This window comes from Pongo abelii, chromosome 21, assembly GCF_028885655.2.
Source record: "Pongo abelii isolate AG06213 chromosome 21, NHGRI_mPonAbe1-v2.0_pri, whole genome shotgun sequence".
Taxonomy (NCBI): domain Eukaryota; kingdom Metazoa; phylum Chordata; class Mammalia; order Primates; family Hominidae; genus Pongo; species Pongo abelii.
The window spans coordinates 31,869,099-31,886,782 of NC_072006.2; the positions used below are offsets into that span (position 1 = coordinate 31,869,099).

Consider the following 17,684-nt stretch of genomic DNA (forward strand, 5'->3'; position numbering starts at 1 on the left):
CAGAAATTCAGAAAAAGATGTCTTCCATAGAGTGACAGCACCTCCCTCGACCCCTCTAGGATGGCTGGCAAGCCAATGACCATCATGTACCACAGGGTACAGGTTTCAAACTCCATAATGGCCTGGTAACCCAATCAGGCCACCTAAAGACCAAGGCAAAGGCTCTGTGGAGACTAGACATGACCCCAGCCAGCAGATAGCACAGAACTACCTGAGGCCTCCCAAATAATAATTTGTCCTTTATCCCAAAAGTTCAATGACTTTATTTTTCTTGGATACACTCCAAGCACAAAAAGTTCAATAACTTGATCAAATCAGGTTTTGTCATGAAGGAACTACAAAATTTTTCTGAAACACCTTGTGCTGTTTCAATCCGTGTGTTAGGTTCTTTTCTTCAGTGACAGCAATTATAGTTCTATATGATCACCTTCTGTCCTTCATGTGTTTTTGCTTTTCCGTTTTTTTTTTCCAATGTATTACTACAATTATCTCAACCTGTCAGTAACTAAATTTTCATTCTAATTTTTGCTGTATCTAATTTATTCATATTTCTTTAGGCCTACAACCTCCCAATTCTTCTGTTATTATCACCTTGTCTTCTAGTTTGTTTTTCTGAATTCAAATTCTCATTAAGTTGATCTGCAGCATGAAGCAGTTGGAAGGAATCTCCTTCTGCTCCTTGAAGCTGCTTTTCCTCCATGATGGGTTCTTGTTAGATTTTATAGGCTGCAGTCTTTCTTCCTCTTTATTTTTTCATCATAGAATATTTGCACTAGCTACGATGCCACTTCTTTCATCTTGTTTGAGGTTAGACATAGCTCTCAAGACATTTTATTTGCAAAGTGTGGGTGATTTCTTAATTCTGTTCCCACTGTATCTAAGACAAGTTTATCGAATTTCTATCCTTTCCATAGCTTTAGTGTGAGGGCTGGTATTTTATGTTCTGTCTACTCTTCTGAAGTCTAAGGAAATGTTGGGGCTCAGATGAGAGTGCAGTCTGTTAGAATAAAATACCCAGACTCTCCTCTCCTCTCCTCTGAGATTTTGTTTGTGGTCTACCACAGTGCTCAGATCATATTCTAATTTAAATAGAAGCCCTGAGTTCTGGGTAGGGTATGAAGACTAAAAACAGAATCCAATTTCTCCCCCTTTCACCTGATCCTCCCCAGCAACTATGTCTCCTACTCTCCAGTTAACAGTCAAAAACAGTAATGCTCACTCAGTTTGCTTCCTTCTAGATTTTGGGCTATCACCGAGAATTATCAGAATCTCCCCCAGTGCGGTTTGTGTGGGGTATGTAAGAGGTCAGGTCACACTTGGTGTTCCATGAGTCTGCTTTAACATTTATTGGATTCGGTGATGCTACTTTGCTTATTTGGTTGACTGCTGATTGACTTCTTACTATTTTTTTTTTAACTTAAAAAAAGAAAAAAATGCTTTTCTGCTCAAGAGAAGGAAATTTGGTAATGAAGTCTCAACTGGCAATCTTAATCCAGGGGACCAAGATCACTTATTTCACAAGAGGACCATTGGGTAACAAAATGGGAACTGCTTTTTAATGCAATTAAAGTTTTGCGTTAACAGGACTGTGAGGAAAATGACAGGAAGAGCAATTCCTAAAATACTTTTATGTAAGAGTATAAATGACTATAAAATCTGTAATCTGGCTGGGCATAGTGGCTCACGACTGTAATCCCAGCACTTTGGGAGGCCGAGGAGGGCAGATCACGAGGTCAGGAAATCGAGACCATCCTGGCTAACACGGTGAAACCCATCTCTACTAAAAATACAAAAAATTAACTGGGCGTGGTGGCAGGCCCCTGTAGTCCCAGCTACTCGGGAGGCTGAGGCAAGAGAATGGCGTGAACCCGGGAAGCGGAGCCTGCAGTAAGCCGAGACTGTGCCACTGCACTCCAGCCTGGGCGACACAGCGAGACTCCATTTCTAAATAAATAAATAAATAAATAAATATAAATCTGTAATCTAAGTTCCAGAAACACTACTTCTAAAATCAATCACTAAATTAACTTTTCATGAAAGTTCATTATTTGGAACTATGCTAATATTTACGTGAAACAAATAAAGCTGTAGAAAATCATGTTTTGATCAAGTAGAAAAAAAAGTTATGATCTAAAAAACAATGTGGCTCATGAAGTATGTCAGTCAAAAAAAAGTAATAGGTGATATTAATATTTCCAGGAACAGATGTTTGTGAAGGAAATAAATCATTTACTCCCCCGTTTATCTGATAAATACTTATCTGAGTACCTTCTATGAGCTAAGCTCTGAGTGCAGTGAGTAAACAAGGTCCCTAACCTTGAAGAACTTGGCAAAGGCAGACAAAGAGCAAGTACAACAGCGTGCACTGACATAACAAAAAATCACTAACACTGCCATAAAGAAAATGAGGACTATAAAAAAGAACAGGGAGAAATGTCTGAACTGGATGGTGAGAGAAGATCTCTCTGGGAAAACCACACTGAGATCTAAAGGGTGAGAAGACACCAGCCCTGAGGCACAATAGCAGGAATAGTCTAGACCAAGGGAATGGCAAACGCACAGGCTCTTAAGGTAATGATGTACACTGTACGTTTTGGGTAAGAAAGCAGGTTGGTGGGGCCAGAGTGCTGTGAATGATGGCAGGAGAGGAAAAGACTGAGTCTGGGAAGGTAAACAGTGGTCACATCATGCAGGGCCATTAAGTCCAAAGGCAAGACACCGATGGGTTTTAAGAAGGTAGTAAATGATATTATTTATATTGTTAAATGGCACCCCAGTTCATGTTTAGCAATTTAATAGGAATAAACGGAAATGAACAGATTTGATAGAAATCTACTGCTGAAGACTAAGTAAGAGATAACAGCAGGCTGTATATAAAGATAAAAGAATAAATATGACATGTATTTGGCGACAGAGTTGAGAGGGCTTAATATGAAATTATGGTATGAAGAGAAGAACATACGGAAATATCTAAAGACTCCCAGATTTCTTGCTTCAAGAGACAGGAAGGATGTTAGGGTAAAATCACATAATGGTAAATATGTGCCTTTCATAACATCTAGTATAACAGCAGATGGCACAATCACTTTCATGCCTTTAATTTTACCTTCTCTTCTCATGGTGGCAGCACTAGAGGTGATCAGATTTGGGACAGATTCTAAAGGTAGAGCTAACAAGATTTGACCTATCGTGTCAGACAGACACTGGGGTAGTCCTCATGATGTCCACCTCCTGGTATTCATAATCATGTACAATCCCCTCCCCTAGGAGGTAAGCAGGATCTATGACTTGCTTTTAACAAACAGAATATGGCAAAGATGATAGGATATCATTTCTGTGACATCCATTCTGTTAGCAGACTCAGTCTAGAGACTCTCCTTGTGGCCTGATGAAGTAAGCAGCTATACTGGTGAAGCCCAGCTGACAAGAAACTGGGTGGCCTCTAGGAACTGAGGTAAGTGCTAGGAGCTGAAGGCAGCCTCCGTAAATTAAGGACAGCCTCAAGTCAATAGCCAGCAGAAAGCTGGGACCCTCGGTTCTATAACCACAAGGAAATTGATTCTGCCAGCAACCTGAGTGAGCTTGGAAATGAATTCTTCCTCACTCAGGCCTCTAGATGAGAATGCAGGCCAGCTGACACCTTGATTACAGAGGACTCCTGACCAACTGAAATAGTGATAATAAATGCAAACTGTTTTAAGCTGCTAAGTTTGTGGTAATTTGTTATGTAGCGTGAGATAACTAATAAATATAACAATATGGAGTATGAAGAAACAAGAAGTCACAGATGACCCAAGATTTCTGCCTTAAGTAAATAGAAGGATGGAGTGGCCATTAACTGAGATAGGGACATCTGGGGGAAGAGCAGCCTTGAGAAAAAGATGAGCGTGGGACATGCTGAGCATAAGATGCCTAGTACACAGCCAGAAGGTTGAGACGTCAATTAAAGAGCTGGAGATAGGGGATCAGGTAAAAAATCTAGGCTGCAAATACAAATTTGAGAGTCACCAAGTATAAAGTCCAAGATACTATATGAGGTCACCAAAAGAGTGAATAAACAGACAGCAATGGACCAAGGGTTAAGCCTGGTCTGACATCATTCAGAAGTCAGTCAGCTGAAGAGAAACCAGCTAAAGAGGCTGAGAAGGAATATGGAATTAAAAAAAATATCAAGGGGATGTGGTGTCCTAGAAGCCAACTAAAGAAAGTTTTTAAAAGAGGAGGGAAGGATTAACTGTATCAAATGTTGGTGCCAGATCAAGTAAGATAAGAACTAAGAATGGAAAATAAAAAATTTAGCTCCTAAGTCACACTAGCCATATTTCAGGTGTGAAATAACCACATGTGGCCAGTGACACAACAGGGTAAATACAGAGCATTTGCATGATGGCCTGAAACTTCTATGAGACAGCACTGATCTACAGAAAAGAAGACAATAAAGGGGCACAGATGTAGGTGAAGGAGAAATGTGGTGGTAGGAGTTTGTGGAAATCGTTTTCTGACCTTTATCTTTCAAAAGAGAAGCAGGAAGCAAGGCCATTAACTGAGAATGAAAACAGAAGAAAAGGTGGTAGGAATTTGAAAAATGAAAAGAAGATATTAGAGTTAAGAAGGAGAACAGGAGAGGGAGACAGAAAGAATCAATGAATTATGGACCCATGTGGAGATCAAAAACTGTTAGGGTATTAGAGAGAAAGATCTGAAAAGATTGGAAAGTGTCTCAGGTAAGATTCCCTGCAAGCAGAGCTGGAGATAGAGATTTCTGTACAAGTGATTTACTGAGGGAATACTCTTTTGACAAACATCAGGAAGTGAGACAAGCAAGGTAGTAGGATGAAGGAGAGGATAAGCAAAAAGGTGGTCTCAGCTGAAGTATAGCTTCGGCCTGATCCCAAGGGGAGCCCTGGAACATGAATTTTCCCATGTAGAAGCAGGGTCAGACTCATGTACCTCCATCCAGCCAGTCAGCAGCTGGGGGCCAGGGTGACCATCCCATTTCGTCCAGTACTGACGGGTTTCTTGGGATACAAGACTCAGTGCTAAAACTGGGAGAGTTCCAGGCAAACTGGTTGGTCACTACACTAGGGGACATCCTGGGGATAGAGCATAGTATTCTAGGTGTTCCTGGGTAAGACAGCTCCAATCTGCTGAGAGAATTCTTCAGAGAAAGGGTCAGCTATGAACTGACAACAGCCAAATTGCACAGCATCAGGTGACTGGGTGCACTGCACCAGCCAGGTAAAGATAAACAAATCTGGGCAAGGCATCAACAGTGTCCACCACAGAAGAAGCAGGGTGGAATGTGGAACGTTTAGTAATGAGATTATGGAAGGGCTGCAGTTATTGATAATGACACAGTCTAAGAGGTGCCCACACAAATGACTTGCTGAGGTAGAGTCTGGAAAGAGCATGAGCCCCACAACAACTCTGGGGCTTCCTCTAGGTTGTCCAGCCAAGAAAGAATAGACCCTGACAGCTCTCTTTCCCCCAGAGGGAAGGGGGATGTGTAAGAAAAGCTCTGTAGAGATCCAATCTCCTACGAGATCTCTGGGTGCCACCTGTGCCACTCCTAGGGCTGGCAAACAGCTCTTCTGATGAAAAACATGAAAATGCCTAAAATCTGTGTACCTAAAAACTGTAATAAGATGTGACTTTAAATTCATATTCAGGAAAGCATTTGTGTTCCAGGCAAAGAAAATAGTTTGAATCTATGTATGGGGAAAGAAAAGAACCTGGAGGAAAACTACTAACCTGACCTGACCATTGAAGGAGTCTCATCAGAAATTAAAGGGCCTGAACAAAGGCAGCAGCAATGGGAATAGAGATCGGGCCAGTTCAATCCTACGCAAAAAGAACGAAGCTGGAAGCATCAGGTTACCCGACTTCAAACTATACTACTGGGCTGCAGTAACAATAACAGCATGGCACTAGTACAAAAACAGACACATAGACCAACGGAACAGAATAGAGAGCCCAGAAATAAGGCTTCACACCTACAACCATCTGATCTTCAACCTCTGTCTCCCAGGTTCAAGCAATTCTCCCACCTCAGCCTCCTGAGCAGCTGAGACTACAGGTGCTGGCCACCGCACCTGGCTAATTTTTGTATTTTTAGTAGAGATGGGGTTTTATCATGTTGGCCAGGCTGGTCTCAAACTCCTGATCTCAAGTGATCTGCTGGCCTCAGCCTCTGAAAGTGCTGGGCTTATAGGCGTGGGCCACTGCGCCTAGCCTGTCCAAGTTTTATTATAGATGTTGCTCATGTTTCTCTGATTTTGCTAGACTAGTTGTGTGATGTGTTTTAACGACTATGTTTGGGGGGACGCAGAAATTAGGTCACCACTGCCATATTTCCAGAATCCCTTAATGAACAGATGCTGGTTTTTTTGACAATCTTCATTAATAGAAAATGCCTAGAAAAAAGTTCCAGGTAATAAAATCAGCAGGATTAAATGTTTATAAATTTTTTTCTACAAGTCCACCTCCATAGCTAATTCCACTATGACAACACATATTCTCCCTTCAAAATGAGCAGCACGGGATCAGCAAATAGACCTTGAACCCTGGGACGTATTAGACAATGGTATAATTTCCACTAGCAAACTATAAATTCAAACCATTTGACCTTGGAACTATTAATTAAATTAAAAGATAAAATAATCCCCTACTTATATAGAACTTACTACATATACTTAAAGCAAAACATCAGAGACAGTATTTGAAAAAGGTGAATGCTTATCATGACAATGAATTTTTTGTAGCATTCAATTTTAAAAACTCAACATATGTCAAAACAATTTGAAAGACTACTACCAAAATATTAACAGGAATTTTCTTTAGGTAGTAGAATGACTGGTGATTTATTTTTGCTTATCTGTGCTTTATAAATTTTCAAAATAAAAAACTAACCTTCTTGCAAAAATGTTTAAAACAACTTACGCTAGAACCATGTTATAATCTGAGTGGTTGAACATATATCCTCCAACAACCCACATAATGTTTCCGTTGACCACAGCTTTATGAGATGCTCTGGGGAGCTTTAAGTTAGAATATTCCTCTCGAGTCCAAAATGACTGGTTAGCTGGTACAGGAACTGAACATCCAGGACCTAATAAAAACATAATGAATTAGCTTCACAAAAGACAGCTTTAAAGCTTACTGCATTTCAAGTTTTAATATCTAAATGTAACAAATATTTAAATAATAGTCTTTCCTTTAGCATTTAAATATCAGACAAATCCTTTAATTTGTTATTTTAATTTATTCAGGGTATTGACCAAGGGTAAATCACATACTTTCTAATGATTACTTGACTATATCCAGGTTAGGGTTTTCTTGGTAATGAAATACCTGCTTAAGCAACTCTCAGGAGAAAGCACAGATAAATAAACAATTAACTCACATGAAAAATCTTAAGGATAAAATATACAGTTATCCCTCAATATCCACAGGGGATTGGTTCCAGGACCCCCCTGGTACCAAAATCCACAGATGCTCAAAGTCCCTAATATAAACTAGTGAGGTAACACTTGCATATAACCTACACACATCCTGCCATATACTCTAACTCACCTCTAGATTACTTATAATACTTAACACAATGCAAATGCTATGTAAATGGTTGTTTTCATATGTGTATCTTTTATTTGTATTATCTTTTTTTTTTTTTTTTTTGAGATGGAGTCTGGCTCTGTTACCCATGTTGGAGTGCAGTGGTATGATCTCGGCTCACTGCAACCTCCACCTCCAGGGTTCAAGACATTCTCCTGCCTCACCCTCCCGAGTAGCTGGGATTACAGGTGCCTGCCACCATGCCCAGCTAATTTTTGTATTTTTTAGTAGAGACAGGGTTTCACCATGTTGGCCAAGCTGTTCTCAAACTCCTGACCTCAGTGAGCCGCCTGCCTTGGCCTCCCAAAGTGCTGGGATTACAGGCATGAGCCACCACGCCCAGCCTGTATTATCTTTTATTGTGTTTTTTTCCTGAATATTTTCTACACGTGGTTGTTTGAATTTGCAGATGCAGAACTTGTGGATATGGAGGAATAAGTTTGATAACTAGACCTGGGAGCAATCATACAAACTATCCATCTTCTGGTAAGTCAAAAAACTTAAACAAATTGAAGAGACAGACTCCATTCTTGGGAGGTTTGGCTTCTGCTGCAATATTTGCACAATGGTAGACACTGAAATTCTTCAATTATTAACTCTACAATGTCAGCCAAACCCAACAAACTAAGGTATTTAAACAAGCATATTTCCTTTCAAAATAAAAAGGTTCTGAGGAAGGGGTAAGTTTACAAGGAAAATCACCAAATTAATAACAGTTATTATCACTCACCCCTTAAATAATTCCCTAAAGCTTCTTTAATTATTTCTGTAGATAACTATTAGCTAACTCCTTTAAGATTCTAATGTATAACTGACACCAATTTTCTCTGAACTTAGAGTGTGTTTCTGAGGAAATATCATTATTGTCAGCTCTTGTCTGATCTCCCAGCTTGGCTCTCTGCTACATCCTTTTATGACTGAGTCCAAGTTCTCCAACTTTCACAAACAGGATGCAAAAAATGGCCGACACTCTATAATTCTAGAGACCACAATCACACATGCATGAAATTGAAATTCATAAGCAGCTAGATAGAGGGATGTTTCAAGCTTAAATGCTACCTGGTATTTGATTAATATAAATTATATAGGTGCTAAGAATAAAGTCAATCTATAATTTACTTAGTGGGAATGTTTTATAAATGTAAGAAAAAATAAAAATGAAAGAAGCTCCTACCCTGCCAGTCTGAGAAGCAGGAGCATCCTCTGACATCACTTGAATTGCAGATGCCTCGATGAGGAAAACCACAGTTGTCGGTACAGTGAGGAATGTCACATGCTTCACCTTTCCAGTTTTCAGAACATTCACATTCAACAGTATTGCTGCTATTACTGATCTTACACTCTCCTCGGCCTGAGCAGTTATTCGGACACATATCAAAACTGTAAAAATAGCAGGGAAAATTACATTAACACAACGCAATGCTTTGATTAACTTAGCATAACTTCCTCCCACACAAGTTTAAGAATCTCACTGTCTCAGCTCACTCACAAGTGTAACTGCAGTACTTAAGGATTCAGTCCAAATGGGTTTGCTCAACACTGCATAGCTAGAGCCTGAGGTACAAGTAATGAAATCAAATCAACCCTGCTGGATTCTCATAATAAGAGGATAAGAATAAATAACTCATAAAGTCAAAGAAATTACAAGGAGGTAGGAGATTTGTGCAGAACTGTTAGCTCCTCATGGGTGGGAGGACTATCCTATTCTTGGTAGTCTCCTAATGATAAGCTTTACACAGTTGCTGAATTCATGCTTGGAAGTCTGGGAAGGAAAAGAATAAAACAAACTGCCAACAATAAACTACCATCCTCATGGTACATATTCCTCTGTATACTCTCTGAAAATTTGTATTTAATATAATTTAAGGTTACTGCCCAGATTGGTATATTTAAAATTCCTTAGTAATTTTATCTACTCATTTCAGATGGAAGAAGGCAGGCTAGTTTAACTTAATGTAAGAATTGAACTATGGCCAGGCGCAGTGGCTCATGGCTGTAATCTCAACACTTTGGGAGGCCGAGGTGGGCGAATCACGAGGTCAGGAGTTCGAGACCAGCCTGGCCAACATGGTGAAACCCCGTCTCTACTAAATATACAAAAAATTAGCTGGGAGTAGTGGCGGGCGCCTGTAATCCCAGTTACTCAAGAGGCTGAGGCAGGAGAATTGCTTCAACCCAGGAGGTGGAGGTTGCAGTGAGCCAAGATCATTCCACTGCACTCCAGCCCGGGTGACAGAGTGAGACTCTGTCTCAAAAAAAAAAAAAAGAATTGAACTATAACGCATCTCATAATAATATAAGATAATTGTACTGACAGTGCTTTGAAACAATGTAATTCAGAATTTAAAAGGGGGGATAAATGGACTATCAAGGTACTTTAATGAGTATAGATTTCTTCTACTATTGAGTACATGACAACTACTAATATTTGTTGAGCTGTACTTTGTAAAATTCCAACGTTTCCGTCTATTAGCAGAAAAGTCCCTCTCTTCTAGGAGAAGTTCAACAGCACCAACACCTGGGTTTAAATTGTGGTCCCACCAGTTACTTTGACAATCAACTAACCTTTTCCTGCCAGTTTCCTCAATTATAAATGAGCAGAAAAACAGAGCCCAGACCTCACTGAACTTTATAGAAGAATTTTAAATGAGAAAATCCATGTAAACTGCCTGACGCTATGCCTGGCACAATGTAAGCTCTCAATCTATGTTAGCCATTATTGTTGTTAAAACATAGTAGATAGTCTCCTGAATGAAATCACAAACACCAGACTTAAGTATCTTACCTGTAAGTAATATTAAATCCAGTCAAATTATAAGCAGCATCACTAAAAAAATGCAGCAGGGCATAACCTGATGTGGCAACAACCTCAGGGACAGTCTCATTGCCATCTCTCTCAGGAACAATGAGGCCACTGAAATGAAAACACACTTCTTATAGAGGGAAGCACCAGCACAGACATGTCAAATTGTAGCAGACAGAAATCAAAAACAAATCCGTCCTTATAATTTAAAAACCACATCCAGGAAGACAAGCAAATTCCTGTGATAAACACATAGTGCTACCCTATTAGTTCTGGATCCTTGAGGAACAGATCTGAATCTTTTGCTAGGCTTCTTTTATTCTGAGTTGTATTTCTAATGAGATTTGAAATCAATGGCCCTATTCTTTTTCTTATAAAACTTTTTATACTGCTTCTTTGAAAAAATAAACCTCCACAATCACATAAAGTAACAAATTTTATGAGTGATGAATACCACCCATATATTGCTGAAAGACACGAGTTTTTTTTTTTTTTTTTTGAGACAGAGTTTCGCTCTTGTTGCCCAGGCTGGAGTGCAGTAGTGCAATCTTAGTACAACCTCTGCATCCCGGGGTTCAAGCGATTCTCCTGCATCAGCCTCCTGAGTAGCTGGGATTACAGGTGCCCACCACCATGCCCAGCTAATTTTTTATAGTTTTAGTAGAGACAGCGTTTCATCATGTAGGCCACGCTGGTCTCGAACTCCTGACCTCAGGTGATCCACCCACCTCGGCCTCCCAAAATGTAGGGATTACAGGCGTGAGCCATTGTGCCCAAGATATTTTATATAAAATAGTTATATAAGAATATGAAGAAGCTAAACAAACACCCATAACTCCAACACCGTTAGTATTCTGATGCATTTTCTTAGCCTAATTGATATTATTTACATTGTATATTCTATTTTACAAATAAAACTTATGCATTTTCTATATCATTAAAAGCTCCCTAGGTTCTCCTTAGGACCTCACTCACAACCCAGCACATGATAGATTCTAAATGTTTGTTGTGTGACTGGTAAAAAAAAAAAAAAAAAAAAAAAAAACCTTACTGAGTAAAACGATCTAAATGATGCCTTTAAGACTCTAGAGCCATAATACCAACTTGCTTTCCAGAAGAGATATGTGATTTGAAATCATATCAATACAGAATGAAGGGTCCACCCCACTTCACTCTGCCAACAGCAAGGACTACTAGTTCTATTTTAATTTTGCTAATTTAATAAGTAAAAAGCAATTTTTAAATTGTGGTTCTGAGTTCTTTTTACTCCTGAGGTTAATTGTTTTTCTTATGCCTACCTGCTGTTGCATTTCTTCATATATCCATGATTTTTGCCCCATTATTGATTCACCACCACCACCACCATCACATTTGGTAAAAGCCTAGATCCTTGCCAGGCCCTACACAATCCGTCCCAGACACACAACCTCATGCTCATTCACTCTGACCTAGCAATTCTATATCTTTGTAGAAGAAATACTTGCTCATGTACACGATGACCAATATACAAGAATCCAAACCACAGCACTGTTCAGATGGCAACAGGTTGAAACCCATCTAAATGCTCATGCCCAGAAATCTGACTGCATGAGTCACTGCATATTACACAGGTCTGCGGGACTAACAAGAAGCTCATCAGGCATTCTGATAAGCGCATGGGGGAGAAGCAAGCTGCAAAACAATGGACCGTACATGTGTACACTTACACATATCTATGTAAATGCATACAAAAATGGCTGGAAGAGTCCATAAGCAAGGAATGAAAATAAGGAGGGAAAGGGATTTTCGTTCCTTTTGTTTTGCTTTGTTTTGTTTTGAGGCAAGGTCTCACCCAAGGTCTAGTCCAAGCTAGAGTGCAGTGGCATGATCACAGCTCACTGCAGTCTTGACCTCCTGGGCTCAAGAAATCCTCCCACCTCAGCCTCCTGAGTGACTGGGACTACAAGCACACACCATCATGGCTGGTTAATTTTTAAGATTTTTTGTACAGATGAGGTCTCACCCTGTTGCCCAGGCTGGTCTTGAACTCCTGGGATCAAGTAATCCTCCTACCTTGGCCTCACGAAGTGTTGGGGTTACAGGCCTGAGCCACTGTGCCTGGCCCTCCATTCAATTTTTTTTTTTTTTTTCTTGAGACCGAGTCTCGCTCTGTCACCCAGGCTGGAGCGCAGTGGTGCAATCTCGGCTCACCACAACCTCCACCTCCCTGGTTTAAGCAATTCCCCTGCCTCAGCCTCCTGAGTAGCTAGGATTACAGGCGCACCCCACCATGCCCAGATGATTTTTTTTGTATTTTTAGTACAGATGGGGTTTCACCATGTTGGCCAGACTGGTCTTGAACTCCTAATCTCAGGCAATTCGCCCACCTCGGCCTCCCAAAGTGCTGGGATTACAGGTGTGAGCCACCACGCCTGGCCCTTCAATTTTTAATATGAAGACAGAACTCTAGGAACTCTGAAACTCTGGTGCTCCAGGAATTACAAAACAGTGATGCATTTTCTACTATGTATTCAACTAACAAATATTTACTAAGCACTTACTACATGTGAGTCACTGTTCTAGGTACCAGGAATACAACAGCGAATAAGACTATGTCCCTGCCTTCATGTAGTTCACATTAGAAAAACAACAGATAAGCCCAGATACTCCCCACACAGGTGTGTGTATACGTAATGCCAGGTAGAGACAAATGCTATGAAAGGAAAGAGAGCAGAGGGAAAGAACAGAAGGTGCTACTTTAGAAAGGGTGAAAGGAAGGCCTCTTAGGTGACATTTGATTGGAGATGTAAATGAAGGGTTAACCATCATCAGGCTTTCACTGGTTATATACACCAGAATCCCTTGAAATGCAGAAGGAATAAGTACTGACAAGATCAGGGCTACCTGGACACAGGTATGTCAAAAGCAATCTTTGGCCGGGTGCAGTGGCTCACACCTGTAATCTCAACACTTTGGGAGGCCAAGGTGGGATGACTGCTTGAGCCCAGGAGTTCAAGACCAGCCTGGGCAACATGGTGAGACCCCGTCTCTACAAAAAAAAAAAAAAAAAAAAAAAAATTAGCTGGGCATAGTGTTGCATTTTTGTGGTCCCAGCTACTGGGGAGGCTGAGGTGGGAGCATCTCTTGAGCCCAGGAGGTTGAGGATGCAGTGAGCTACATTCCTGCCTCTGCACTCCAGCCTGGGGGAGAAAGAAAAGGAAAAGGGAAGGGGAAGGGAAGGAAGAAGGGGAAGGAGAAGGGGAGGGGAAGGGAGAAGGGGAAGGGGTAACGGAAAGGTGAAAGGGGAAGGAGAAAGGGGAAGAGGAGGTGGAAGGGGGAAGGGGAAGTGTTCCTCTAGATCACACAGTTTAACAACTGCCCCACCAACATATAACTTTCCTAAAAAAAAAAAAAAAAAAACTCTAAAAGGAATAATGTTTTTTTGAAGAATTTTCTCAGCCACTCTCTCTGATCTACCACCGCTACCACTGTTTATCAAATACACAGTCCAGGTGAACCACAGAGTGACGTATACCTGCTTGGCTCATGTTCCTACAAGGCTCCTGATAAGCTGATTCAAAGTGCCTGGCATACAACAAGAGCTCTGTGAATTCTGATTAACAAACACAGTAACAAGTGAATCCCCAACAAGCACTATTATGATAACATTACATTTAGTTTTGGGGCTTGTATTAAAGTTTGGGGTGCTTTTTGCTACAAGTTATGTTTCAAATGCTGGCATAAACACATACACTCCAACACTTGGCCAATGCCATTTTAAATGCTCAGCACAGCCATCCACCCTGCTCTTTGGCCTTGTAAGTGAACCTCTAAACCCAGAAAATGGCCTTGGTTCTCAGTTCAAGATACGTCAGAGAGATTTCTACGCCAAAGCGGGTAGAAAAACACGAGGGCACAACAGTCGCCTGATCTCCTGTCCTTGTGTACTGTTTGCTCCCTGTTACCTCCCTCACCCACATGGGACATCAGCCAGACGAGCCCCACGTGAGAAACACAAAAAATATTTGTTGAACTGATTTCTTTTTAAAGTAAAGGAAATAAAATGTTTGAGACAAAGAAATTTAGAAAGCCAGTTGCAGGTGAAAAACTGAAAACTATGGTTTCCTAAGGGGAAATGCATTTTAGAAAAATATACAGTCATACACCACATAATGACATATGGTCAACAATGGACCACATATATGACAGAGGTTGCATGAGATTATAATACTGTATTTTTTTCTGTACCTTTCCATGTATAGATATGTTTAGATATACAAATATTACCATTGGGTTACAATTACCTACAGTATCTAGTACAGTAAGATGCTGTACAGATTTGTGGCCTAGGTACAATAGGCTGTACCATATAAGCAGGGTGTACAGTAGGCTATACCATCTATTTGTATAAATACACCCTATGATGTTTACACAATGATGAAATCATCTAATAACACATTTCTCAAAACCTATTCCTGCTGCTAAGTGACACATGACTGTATCTTAAAATCCTCTATCAAGTAAAAGGAAGAAAACTAGAGATAGTTTTGAATTCCAATGTGGCCAAAAACATAATAAACAACACAGCTACTTGCTGCTAATCAAAAGTAAAACACCCAAACAATTCAGAACAGTCCATATATTTGGTGTTAAACTGCTTCTGTTTAACTACTAATGTAAATGTACTTATTGAAAAAATATATATATAATAAGTATGTTCCTCATTTCTCCACAGGTAGCCACTGTTCATTTTATGTGTACTGTTCCAAAAAGTTTCCCTCACTCATGATGCACATACACACACACACACACACACACACACACACACACACACGCACACACAATTATATTTGAATTCAACAAATAACTCCTGAAGGCCTATGCAGTGGGCAATACACAAGGAACATGATGGATATTATTCCTGATTTAAATTTTTCACAGAAATAGTATCATTCAATATATCACTCTCAAAACATTTTGTAACGATAAACTTCACCACCACCACAAGGAGCAGGTGAACTTAACAGAACTATCACAATTTTACAGATCAGGAAACTGAAAAGAGAAGTCAAGTACCATGCCTAGAAACTTACCCAGGGCTACAGAAACCAAGTTAGCACTAACACACAAGTGATGGGACTCAAGAACTAGTATTCTTTCCATTAAATAAATGTGTTAAGTGATAATAAAGGTGAACCCAGTAAGAATGCAATCCAGAAGATATGTTTAAATTTAGAAATCAAACAATGATGAAAGAATGCTTGTAAGACTGAGCTTACCTAAATGCAGCAACCAGTGGTGCATAAATTGAGTCCCCATCATAAACGTATAAATGGTCCCAACTACACTCTGTAGCAAAATGATTGAAACGAAGTCTCATTATTCTATTTGGCCTGAAAAGAATAAAAAAAAAAGTAATTTATAATAAACTTATCACAACTATCAGACATTTGAGAATATAAAAATTCAGATTTTTAAATTAATAATATGTAACACAGTCTAACAACTGCCCCATCAGTATTCCTTCATTTGTCAAAGATTTATTTAGTACTCTCCATGTGCAAGAGACTACTAAACATGCAATGGGAAACAAAACTGATGTGGCCCATGATTCTGGGCCTTACAGTCCATTCAGTGGCCACTCTTTAACGGCTTCTGAACCAACCCATTAGCCCTTCCATTTCTGCACTTCCTTATTCAACTTCAGCTTCCACACTACGTCATTTTATAAACATGCCTGCCAATCCTCTAAATTTGCCAGCCCCTCTGATTTTTCATGACACTGGCTGGCAAAAGCTCTGTTGTACAGGAAACCAGTTATCTGCTCTCAGATTGAACCAGGAAAAAAAAAGTGGGAGGGGGCGGTGGAGGAAAAAAAAAAAACAAAAAACTAAGCTGTATTGAAGAAAGCCATACTTCTATACCACACCACTGGATAGACTGGTTCCAGCAATGGTCTCTGCTCTCCAACTGCAAATGGCACTTAGATTCTGCCAGCAGTCCTACCAATTCTCGCTCCCTCTCCACAACTGCTACTCTCAATGACTATTTCAAACCACCCAGTCCCACCTTCCTGCTTATGCTCAGCAACCAGACAAAAAACCCTAAAATTCCCATTTTCCAAAATTCTATACCTATCTGCTTCTCTTTCTGTTTCTCAAATATTTGACATCTCCCTCTCATCTGGAACTTTTGCATCCACATTCAAATCTGCTTAAGTATCACATATTTTACAAAAATAAAAACAAAAAGCCTCAAATCCCAACTCTCCCTCTACCAAATACCTGCCCTACCCTTTCTCCTCCTAAAAAGGTAAAACTTCGCAGAAGACTTTGCTTCCTCCAGTGCCTCTATCTCACTCACCCCTTCACACTCTAGTCTGGCTTCAGCCCAACACTCCACTCAGAAAGCTCTGGGAATATCAACATCATTATATCCTGCTGATGCCTAATTCTATTTCTCCAGTTTAGGTCTTTCCTATACCCCACACTTTTCTAACATCTCTAGGTTAACAACTAAATAAATATATAAACAAGTAAACTCAGATGGTGATGAGTACTGTGAAGAAATTAAAAGAAGGTGATGTGGCAGTGCAAAAAGTAGTAGGGAGATAGGCCAGTAAGCTTCGGAGATATGAGAATGACAAGAGACAAGCCATGTGAAAAGCGCCGGGGAAAACGTTTCAGATGGAGGGAATAGCACGGTCTTAAGGGAGAAAGAGGCTGATGTGTCCAAACAACATGAAGAAAATCAGCATGCCTGAAACACAGCAAACAGATAAAACCTTGAGAGATGAGAAGTGGGAGGTGGGCAAGGGGCAAAAGCAGAAATCAGGAGGCCAATTTCAAGGCTATTATGGCCCAGGAGAGAGACAATGGTGGGTCTCCCAGTTGTAGAGATGGAGGTGAAAAGCAGTCTGGTGATGGATTGGGGAGACATTCTAAACGGAAAACTGACAGAACTTACTGACAGGCTAAATGTGGGGAATAAGGAAATGAGGAATGAGAGTTTGTTGCTTAGTTTTTCACTTACGCTGAGGAGGAACAACCATTGAGAGCACATTCAGAAAAACAGTGGAGGAGGGCGTCAGGTGGCAATGAACTGATAGGACATAGCAGAGCTCCTTAGAGCAGCAGTTCTCAAAATGAAGTCCACAAAATGCTACACACCCTGAGACCCTTATGGGAGGTCCCAGGAGGTCAAAACTATATTCACAGTAAAACTAAGATAGCATATATTTTATCACCATGCTGGCATTTACTAATGGTTCAAGGAGAAATGGTGGGTGAAA

At 40.2% G+C, this 17,684-nt stretch overlaps 1 protein-coding gene across 2 annotated transcripts in view; it reads right to left on the reverse strand.

Moving 5' to 3' along the window:
• The window catches only part of ATRN (attractin), a 172,210-nt gene that overhangs the window by 94,557 nt on the left and 59,969 nt on the right, over nucleotides 1-17,684 (reverse strand). For both annotated transcript variants that reach the window (XM_024238860.3, XM_024238861.3), the window contains exons 3-6: nucleotides 15,673-15,786; nucleotides 10,397-10,525; nucleotides 8,786-8,991; nucleotides 6,940-7,108 (exon numbers count right to left, since the gene is read on the reverse strand). In XM_024238860.3, the coding sequence (XP_024094628.1) occupies nucleotides 6,940-7,108; nucleotides 8,786-8,991; nucleotides 10,397-10,525; nucleotides 15,673-15,786 (618 nt within the window). The remainder of the gene's footprint in view (nucleotides 1-6,939; nucleotides 7,109-8,785; nucleotides 8,992-10,396; nucleotides 10,526-15,672; nucleotides 15,787-17,684) is intronic.